The sequence below is a fragment of the Scleropages formosus genome, chromosome 7, assembly GCF_900964775.1.
Source record: "Scleropages formosus chromosome 7, fSclFor1.1, whole genome shotgun sequence".
NCBI lineage: Eukaryota > Metazoa > Chordata > Actinopteri > Osteoglossiformes > Osteoglossidae > Scleropages > Scleropages formosus.
In genome coordinates this window covers 26,261,472-26,271,953 of record NC_041812.1, presented here as the reverse complement: position 1 = coordinate 26,271,953, position 10,482 = coordinate 26,261,472, and the positions used below count along the sequence as shown (strand labels likewise).

At 45.0% G+C, this 10,482-nt stretch overlaps 1 protein-coding gene across 3 annotated transcripts in view; it reads left to right on the top strand.

Moving 5' to 3' along the window:
• The first annotated feature begins 434 nt into the window (after positions 1-434).
• The window catches only part of LOC108926322 (carbohydrate sulfotransferase 8-like), a 122,401-nt gene continuing 112,353 nt past the window's right edge, over positions 435-10,482 (top strand). For 2 of the 3 annotated variants that reach the window (XR_001965472.2, XM_018738951.2), the window contains exon 1: positions 435-893. Coding sequence is in view for 1 of the 3 variants with exons in the window: in XM_018738950.2 (XP_018594466.1) it covers positions 10,145-10,179 (35 nt within the window). In the remaining 2 variants the exon portion in view is untranslated. Of the gene's footprint in view, positions 894-10,093; positions 10,180-10,482 lie in introns of those variants that run through there. The other variant, XM_018738950.2, reaches the window with a different exon arrangement.

Genomic DNA, 10,482 nt, shown 5'->3' with positions numbered 1-10,482 from the left:
TTTTATTTGGACTCAGTCTGGACAATTTAGCAACATGTCGGAGTAATCAGTACCACTGAAAACTTTTAAATTAGTACATCATCGATGTTTAACATGTAAATGTTATATTTGGCTCCATACTAGTCTACAGCAATAATAGGGAACGCAACACTTCAAGAAATGTATTATTATTATTATTATTATTATTATTAAGTATCTCATCTCAGGAGGAAAAATCATGATCATGGCTTCAAATCCGTTTGCCCCCATAGGTTCTCGCCCGTTCTCCCACTTTTGCATTATTCCCGCTAGTTCATGTTTTCCCGCATGTGATGCATTGTACTAGTCATGTGGTTCCCTCGCGCAGCTGCACGCGCACGTGCCAGGGCGATGCCCACTGAGGCGATGGGCGGACCGGTGCGCCGCTCCACCAGCTGCGCGTCTCGTCCGCGAGCTGCGGGTGGGGAGGGGGAACCTCGCCTTCGTAACGACGGCTCGCGCGTTCGCTTGCCACGTGACCCCCCCGAACCTGCGCGAGGAGGGCTGCTGAGGCGCGCGCGCACGCCGCGGCTCGAGCGCATCGCTCTCCTACTCCTAGGGGACTTCGCGGGACGCGAGGAGCGCGGGAGTGGCAGCCCGGCCACTTTCCACGCGAACGACGAGACGACATGCTTTGCGGGGGGGAGTGCGCGACAGCGGGACGCTGCGGGCTCCGCGTGAGTTGCGCTCCCCAGTCACACCCCTGCCACTTTTAGGAAAGTGTCCTCCGCCGCCGTGCCGAGGAAGAAGAACGCGCCCAACTAAGGCGCCGGGGAAGGCGAACCCGAGCGCGAGCGGGCGCGCGAGGGGACTTCCTGCGAAGACGCTCACGTTCTCCTCGCCTCCTCGTATCTATGCGCGTTGTCTTCGCGGAGGTAAGTGCGTTGCGTTGCGTTGCGTTTCGTTTGTTTCTCCACCAAAACCCCCCGCTGCTGCCTGCTTCTCTTAGGGAGGAGAAGAAATTGGTGTCGCCTGCGGAGTCAGTCAGTCACTGTGTGTGTGTGCTGTGCGCGGCAGCGTTCACTTTCAAGTCCAATTTTAAATGAGGACGTGCGACTTTTCTGTCAGAAAAGGGGTTTCGCGCTCGCTTGGTTGAGAAGTATTACGTCCGCTATTCGTGAGGGCGGATAAAGTTCAGCTCAAGTCGGCACTGGACAGACTGGGTACTCGTCCGTGGTACTCCACGGTACTCCACACAGACACCGTGCCCACATTTTGATTTGGTGTCTTTTTTTTTTTTTTTTTTTTATGATATTACCGTCGGCGCGTGACTGACTGTCCAGAGGGAAAAGTAAGCGAGCGTCGCCTTCTTCTCTGCAGTCTCACGATGATGTGGATTCCAAGCTCAGTCACGCTGTAATGTCGTGTTTTATAATTATATATAAACTATACACAACATACTCTACACACAGCGTACACACTGTAAATACAGTGACTAGTAGTAGTAGCTGGTGTTTCGGGGGTGAGCAGGACCACCTCGCTCCCATCCACACATCCCTCCATCTATGGGCTGGAAAAGTGAGAGGAAAGTCGTTTAAAAACTCAGTGTGTGTGTGTGTGTGTGTGTCCAACGGCCCACGTTTCCCATTCACATACACACAGAAGGGGACTTGTGTGGCTCCACCTGCAAAAGCACAGAGAAACTCCTGCAGATGAGCACAACCGCGCGAAGTAATCCTTTTAAATGTGGCTTAAGCTGTGTTTTTGGCCAGGAACTCTCTTTAGCGAAGATATAAGGTAATATTTAATAAAGAGGTGGACATCATGATACTAAACTATGTCGTTCACTGCAAAAGGCAGGATGTACGGCGTTGGCGAACTGGCGCGGGCTGCAGTTGCTGCGGAAAGAAAGAAGGAAAAAAGAGGCATTTCCAACCTGTAGATTATACTAGGTGCACGTTGTCTAACAGAGCCGCATAGCAGCCTGGATTTCAAACAGCAGACAACAGCTCTGTTCATTCTTGCTACACTTGTCCTTAAATGTAAAAATAAGGAATGTCTGCGCCGTTACCCCCGTAACGGTGAAACCCGACTCTTAAATAGAACGAACAGTAAAGATGTAAGAGAGACGCTGCAGGACGAAGTGAAATTGACAGCTTGGAGAACAGGTTCCAGATGCTGCTGTTCTGACTTCCACCGAACCTGGAAATGTCCAGTTCTCTCTCTCTTCTTGGCCTTGTTTCCATTTGCACCTCGCATATTCCGTGCGCATTCTAATGTATTTCACAGCTGTGTGTAAGTAGCCAGGGATTTAGTTTGGTATACACTGTGTGTACATTTAGAAGGGGGGGGATGTAAATTCAATTTAGGATCTCTCTAGTATTTAAGTATTGCCACTCCCTAACTGTTCTTTATAGGGTATACAATTGTTGTATTTTCTGTCCATAATGGTGCTCTGAAAGAAACAGATGTTAATTTGTCAAGACAACTGGATAGTTTTATCGCCTTTTTACCTATTAGTATCGTCCTTTCCAAAAAATTTGGGGCGCGCCTAGTGAAAATAAAGATATTCTTAAAAATGTCTTCTGGTGAGCTTATCATAAGTAGTTATATCTACATTATTATGCATTTATAACTAGTTCTGGAAGTGACAGGTGGCTGTTTCAACTGGAGAGGGGAAGGTACGACTTACTGGTGAACAGGTGCTGACTCGCGGAAACTTCCGAAGTGATACGTTGCACCTGTAACGTGCATGTAGAGAAGAGGTGAAGTTCCAAGACAATATAAGGAAAATTAAGCACATTGCGACCTTTTGTAAGTATCATCATCCACTCTGATTCCAGTAGCTATGAACTCAGGGAAAGGATGAGCAGCTCAGCTCTGTGGAGTTAACCTGTTGGCACTTGCTTCCCCGAGCTGCGATGGCTAATACGCGCCGAGTTATTGGCTCTGTCAGTGTTGCTGTGTCAGCCGGGACTGAAGCCAAGCCTGAAGCCGAGTCTTCTGACCCTGTTCCTTCTGCTCTCCGTTGCAGGACTTATCCGTTCTGAGCATATCATATTAGCCTCTGAACTATGCCTTAAAAGTCTGTTTCCGCTGTGTTTAGGTGGCTTGAACTTTTTTTTGTTTTTAATCCAACTTTGACTGTCAAACACCTATTTTGCGTTCATGCGTCAAACTCCTGTTGTCACCGGTCACATATAGCAAGGTATTTAGCAAACCATATCGTGCACATGATGTTCTTCTGGTTGAATTTTATTTACAAACAGGACAAAAGGGCCAAAAATACACGAGTTATTAATAACAGACTGATCAGCAATGATTCAGTGGGACCATTGGCTCAGCAGCTCAGCCAAAGCTTGTAAAATGCCATTCACTGCTTTGTAATTTATCCAGATGCCCAGGAACCCTTATCTGCCCTTTGTCTTTCTACACTGAGTATGATTCCTGCAGAACAATAGTAGCCAGTCACACCAAAACAACACTAAGCCAACATGTTCAGCGGACGAATCAGATATGACTCACTGGGCTTGGCGGCTGGGGAGTGTTATCAGTGCCTGTGTAACATCACCGATGAGGAAGCCACATAGCAAGCCCATCGCCTCCACTTTTAAGAGGTCAATAAATCAGCAGCTTCAAATGGATGCAATTGCTTGTGCAGACCCCTACAAATCTATACCTCCCACTGACGACGAGTCTTCTGCGTGACAGAGTGGCATTAGTTGGCTCTGCCATCGACCGCATCGCCACTCCAGCATGTACAGATTGTGTATGAGGACTCGATGTTGTGAGGATCTGTACCGGGCGCTGGGCCACAAGGGCTGGGACGAAGAGGTCCAGATGGCCTCAGAACGGGCACTGGTTTTGAAAGCTGAGGAGCAGAGCGGTCCAAGACAGACCCATTGAGTACAAATACGATGTGTGGGCAGCAGGCAGTATAGTGGTTAGGGCTCTCACCTTACAGTCAAAGCATCCCAAGTTCAAATCCCACTCTCTGCTGTAGTACCCCTGTGCAAACCCTGAATAGCTCCACTTAAAGACCCTCCTGTGTTGTTGGGTAAAATGAAATAATTTTAAGTAAATAATAGTGAATGTCCCTGGTGGGATTAATAATGTACCTTCCTATGTGATAAGTAGCTTGGAGTGGAAACCTCCCACTATAAGTTGGTTGTGCCTGAGTGGGTAATCATGGTACTGCTTGCATGTATGTATGTGTGTATGTCATCCGTGTGTTTTACTGTCATTGTATATACCTTTAAAACAATGGTCTGCCTAAATTTTTTTTTAGTTTGTATCAAACACTAGCTTTATTCTGTATGAATCGCTCTCTAGATATCATTTTTCGTGTATAAAGTGCACAATTATATACTGCATTATACTCTGCTTAGTTAATAAGCAAATACAGTAAAGCTGTACTGTTTGAGAGAACTTCTCAGCTGTGAAAATTAAATTGCATGAAATGTTATTCTGTGGGCTGTGGTGTGTTGCCCTTGAGGAAATTTAAAAAAAAAAAAAAAAAAAAGTTGTGTCCGTATTCTCTGATGTTAGTCAGAATGTTGTGCTGTGCAAAGGCAGATTCGTGCCTGACAGTTGAAGGCGAAGCCACCTGAGAACAAAAGCCAGGGTGGGGGGGCGGGGTTGGAGGCGCTTGGAGGGAGGTGGGCGACTGTGACAGACGCGCAGCAACTTCAAAGCTGCCTCTGCGCTTTGCCGCTTCCATTAGGCGGCTGGTGAGATCGGCGGGAAAGGCAGCTTCCTCCTTTCATCGCGCTCGTTGGTTGTGTCGACGGAGAGCTGTGCGCTCCACTTGCGGGTTCCCGCTGAATTATTCCTCCTCTGGCTCTATAAATAGCATCGTCTTCACACACCTTGCTTCCTATGAGCCGACGATCTGTTTTGCAGGTAACATTGCTCACCTTTTTTTTTTTTTTTTTTTTTCTCTTTCCCCTCCCCCCTTCTTACTGCGCACAAAGAGGAAAGTCAGCCATATTAAACAGACAGAGAAAAGAATCAGACAAGGGAGTGACAGTATGGCATGGGACCTGCCCTCTGTTCTCTTCCCATCACTAAACAGTTGTTCCTGCCACTTTGTCGCCAGCCAGAACAATAGCCTTTACCGGGAACATGAAAGCGCATCGCTGGGAATTAAAAAATACGAATGAGCCAACTTGGCTTTGGAGACAAACGGAAAACATGGTGGCGTCCATCTGATGGGTATGCTCGCGTTCACCCGTTTGTCAGTTCCGAGGAAAAGGTCACCGTTTAATTAACCAGCCAGGATGGCAAACGGTCCTCAAGAGATGAGTTGTATGGGTGAGTTCCTTCAGCAGTATGTGGGCTGACGTACCTGCCAAGCAGAGGCCTGCTTGTTTGAGTCTTCTGGTCTCGCTGCCCTGCAAAAGTCGTGCAGAAGCTCCTTGGCATTTAAAAGTACCCTTAGCTGTCACCAACACCAAGAACTTGGGTGGCAGAGAAGGTGAATTCTGACTCATGCTGCCGCGGATGCTTCTAACAGCCCCCTTAATTCTGCGGAAATAAGCCTCCTGAGACGGTTCATACATTTTTTAGCATTATGCTAATGGAGGGCCGCCATTTGCAAAGAGCACGGGGGAGGCATTATATATTAAAATCGTCGTTTACTCTCCTCCTTAGAATCATGGCTTCTAGCTCCTGTTGTCTGTTTTGCTTGACTGCCTTCCGCGACCGAGCCGAAGCGGCTTTGATCGAATGCGAGAATATTTATTTTCGATGAGAAAGGCAAGAAGAGATATTTATGGAATTAAAGGGTATTAGAGTGAGGAGCTGTTAGCGTGGGAGGATCAGCACGAGGAATCCATACTGTTGTCTGGGGGCCACGCTGGAAGTCTGCTTGACGAACGCGGCGGTGTAAAGTACCACCTATGGCTTTAGCTGAGGCTGTACGCAAGCAGCGTGTGGCCAAGCGCAAATGCCTGTGCAAGCATGACCAGAATGGCTCGACAAAGAATAATATGGATAAACCAAAGGTAATTTTGTCAGCACGACGGAAATAACTTGTGGCGACACTGAGCCGTGCCTATTAACTCAACTGTACTTGTTGCCCTCGATAAAAGGTTTTGCTGAAGCGATTAATAAATAAATATGTTTGTCTCGAAAGAAATGACTTGCTCCAACAAGGAAAAGTCATGTTGTTTCAGTGAGCGTGCCAGCAGGCTCAAAGAATGGTTCAGTGAGTACTCGGTCTGCGGCGCAGAGCGGGAAATGACTGCATTAACGAAAATGGGGATCGAGCGAACCGGTGCAGAAGTAGAGGAATCCTTTAAATTAATTAGGCTGCATTACAGCAAACTGATCATTTTTTTTTTTTTTTTGAGTGTATAGCTAATGGTTAGACAGCTTTGACACTCTAGCTGGGTAAAGGGGGTAAAATTTCATTAATTGCAGGTATGCATTTTTTTTTGTGCGGTATATATGTTCATTATCTGTAATGGGGACTTTGGAGCTCTCAACAGTCTTCCTGCAAAGATGTGTATAACGGGGAAGCAAATTAACTTACAGGATGCATACTGTCTTACCATGCTATTAGTCATGAAGGGATCAGTACTGGTACATATATGAAGAATAGGAAGAAGAGGCCATATTCACTCATGATGCTTTAGAGCTTAAAGCCTCATCAAAGTGCTTTAACCCTTATTCACAAAGACTTATTCAATTACTGCCTTTAGTTCTATCCCGCTGAAGGCCATCAGTGTTTGTGGTATGTCAGACATCTTCCTTTTTTTTTTTTCTTTAAAAAGAAAAATCTAAAGTTTTGTGCACCCACCTCTTGTTTCATTGTCTTTACATAAACTGATATTATATAACAAAAATTACATGTCTATGCAACCTTTGGTATTTCTCTCAGGGAAATAATTTTAAGCAGAAGTTAGCAGTCTAACTCTGGTTTCCTTCAACTTGATGATGACAGTGAACAAATTCACAGCTTTTTTTTAATTTGTAAAATTTGTGTAATTTAATTTACATAAACAAGTGAAAGAGGAATCCACAGGAATTAAGTAATTTACTTGCAAATACTACAAATCAGTATTAAATCAATATTTGTGTTACCTTAGAAGGGCAACCAATCTGCTTATTGGTATTCCTCAGGAGGTGGGCAGCATATGTGTCTGAACTCCAGGCACTTTAAATGATTCTGGAGACAATCGAGGTCGTTTCCAGAATTATCTCTGGTCAAAGCACGAAATCGCCTACCAAAATCTCCAAGAGAAACAATGTTAGAAGTAGACTGGAAACTAGGTGCATTAGTCTCCTGATTCTTATGATTGCTGTGTGAAGGTGGGGTATGTAAGCAAACAAAGAGGTATAAATTCAGAGTACAGCTACTGTCCAGTTAACAATATGGTTAGGGACCAAAATGCTCCCGGTAACTGCACCTGTTGTCACCCATGCCCCGTCCACATAAGGTCTTGACTGCCATTTTAGTTAAAACGGTTAAGAATTTGCAATAAATAGCTACTCTATACGTTTGTTGAAACACTTTAAACGTTAAAATAAGCACCAAAGCTGCAAAGTGAATAGAAAAGCAAGAAATATTTGCAGCGCTCAGCAGCGTGGTCCTGGATTTGGCTGCACCTGACCCACATTGCTTAAACATGGTATTTAATGGACTGATGAAATCATCGCTTAGACTTAAGACTGGTGTTTATGCGGTTACTGCTGAAAGCTCATTTTTCATTTTATGCATTTTCTTGTGCATTTTTAGTGCTACTTGTTTTGTCTTTTAAATGTCTTCCCTCCATGAAACACAAAAGACAACAGGAAAGCCTTTCCTTCATTTAAAGCTGTGTACATTATCATGTGCTTTAGGTGTGTGTTTGCACATAATTAATGAATACTGATATTTATTCATCGTACACCTGTAACCAATACATATGCATGAGCTGTGCTGCCAGCTCAGAGGCAAATTTTATTGATATTTGGCACAGGTTAAGTAATAAAAATGAGCATTAATGAAAAATAAAACACTTGAGAGTGCTTCTTAAAGTGAGCGTTAATGAACATGGTCTTAAAAAATGGCAGTCAAAAGTGTGCCGCTGTTGACCGCGTATGATGTCAACTGGACAATGACTAAAGCGCTACTAAAGTACCATCCCCCTAATATACAAACATACGATGGTAAATTGAATATCCCTTTATCCCCATCACATGTAGGCCATGTTCTTATGTAAAACGCGCATTGTGAACACTCGTTTCTGTGTGGTCGCTGTCTCTTACAGGAGGTACAACGTGACATGCAGTGGCAGTATGCAATGCGCTGCTCCAATGCTGAGAACGAATGTTGTCTTTTGCATATCTGCACAACCTGAGAGGAAGATGCACTTCACTAAAGAAAACCAAGTTTGTTTTGTCAGAGGTTGAATCACTGGCTCACTCGTAGATACAAGGTCCCTGTCTGAATGGCCAAGTAGAACTCGGAATGCATTTAGAGACCGCGGCACAGAAAAATCCACTCAAAGATGAGCTCTGTCCTTGCTTCGCCCGAGGTTGTCGGCAAGAGGCATTGATCAGTTAAGAAGTAGAAATGTACGTACTATGAAGTTAATCATAGCCATTCCATTCATGTGAGCTTGCCAGTAATGAACTGACTCTTTAGGCATGGAAGAGTAAATAATTTAATAAGAAATCTTTACATATGCAGTATATCATACATTCTTTCTTCTCTACACAATCACATGCTGGACCTCCTGATCCATTCTTCATACCCTCATTCACAGCTCTATTTTTCCAAACTCAAAACCTGAGTGACAAGATCTAACGGACCGATGAACCTGGACCGAAGTCCCAGCAGGGAATGCTTATGTGCACTTGAATAAGATAATTACACAACTTATCCTGTAAATATTCAGTCCTGCTGGGTAAAACTGTAAGCTACCTACTATAAATGACTGTAGAAAAAGGGTCTACTAAGCAAATGCATAAATAAGAAAGGAAATCTCAGCACTTGAGTGGGAAGGCGGTGCCAACAACCAGGCAGAAATTCTCATCAGAATTTGATTTGTTTCATTGCCTGCATTCCCACTGCTAAGTGATGTGTTCATGTAAAATGGATGAGATAAGGACAGAAGCCCGTTATCAATGCATGAGGTTTTCACTGTGATTCTCAGTGTGGAACAGTTTGGATTAAAAGGAAGTGATGGATTATGCTAACGCGACACCGTTCGAAAACGTGACTGAACGGGTATCGATTGTCATCTCTATATACATCCTGGAGTTCCTCGTCCCAGATAAGATGAACGATCGAAAATGTGCTTTCTTGCTTAAACTTCAGTTGCCCTCCCTTTACTGAATGGGGCAGGACTGTAATTTAAATTTCTCCTTCGATCAAACAACATTTACTCACTGCATCTCCTAATTTGGTGTCCTCACTTTGCAATTTAATTAACTTTTAGGAGTATTTGCTAAATTACGTGGGAACCCGAGGCCCTGAGAGACACATTCAATCAGGCCTCCATTAACTGAATGGTTTAATTATCACCAATCACTGCCCTCTCACACCCTGCAGGAGCCCTGGTTCAGATAATCATCCCACTTTCTGGAGTCCCCTCGCAGCATGGAAATGTTTTTACACGGGCTTAGGAAATGCCCGTTAAGCAGCGCAGCACTGCGGTCACTGGGAGTTACGCTGGACAGGTGTTTGGACAAGAGGACAGAGAGGACACCTTGCTCCCTTCTCACACCCGGATGAAACATCCCAAACTCGCAGCGTTCCTCCCTGTCGACTGCGGCTGCCCTCAGACAGCTGCCATGGAGCCTAAGGGACTGTTTCGTTACCTTTGTTTTGCCCCAACCTCTCATCTTTGATGGGCTCACTGTAGGTTTTACAGACCCAAGTGGTAAGACTGAAGTGTTCTGCTCCAGGTGAGCATACGGTCAAAATTATATGCTGTGCTGGAGAGGGGGCTGACTGTGTCACCGCACCATTCCCTACACGCCCCAGGGAGGGGACAGGCCTTCGACTGGATTGCGTCTCTGCGGCGGAAACCATGTGCAGGGAGGAGGTGTCTGTGTGTTTTTGTGCGTATGCTCCAGCATGGGCCTCCCACTTGATTGATAATGTCACAACGAGAGGCAGCGATCAGGTCTGTGGACGTGAAGTCAAGAGCGAACGCAAGAGTTGACGACATCCCTGTTGCCTTCGATTACTTGGATGCACGTGTGCAAAGTGAGTGCAGAGTGGGGGAGGTGAGTTCTGTTGTGTTTACAGAAGTGTGTGTGCGCGCGCGCGCAGGGCTTTACAGTAGGGGATTGTGCTGATCACATCACCTGTGCCTGCTAATTAGCGCAGAGCCATCATAAATCTTTAAACTTTATTTACATATATCCAGTTCCTGCAACCACCTGGCATTGCTAGGATAACATAGTAGTGTTTGGGGTTTAAATTTTCAAATCTCTTATATCCTGACTTGTAGATTTGTGTTACACTGGAAGACCTCAAGAAGTATAGCGACTAATTACTTACTGTTGTAAGTTAAACAAAGCATTTAT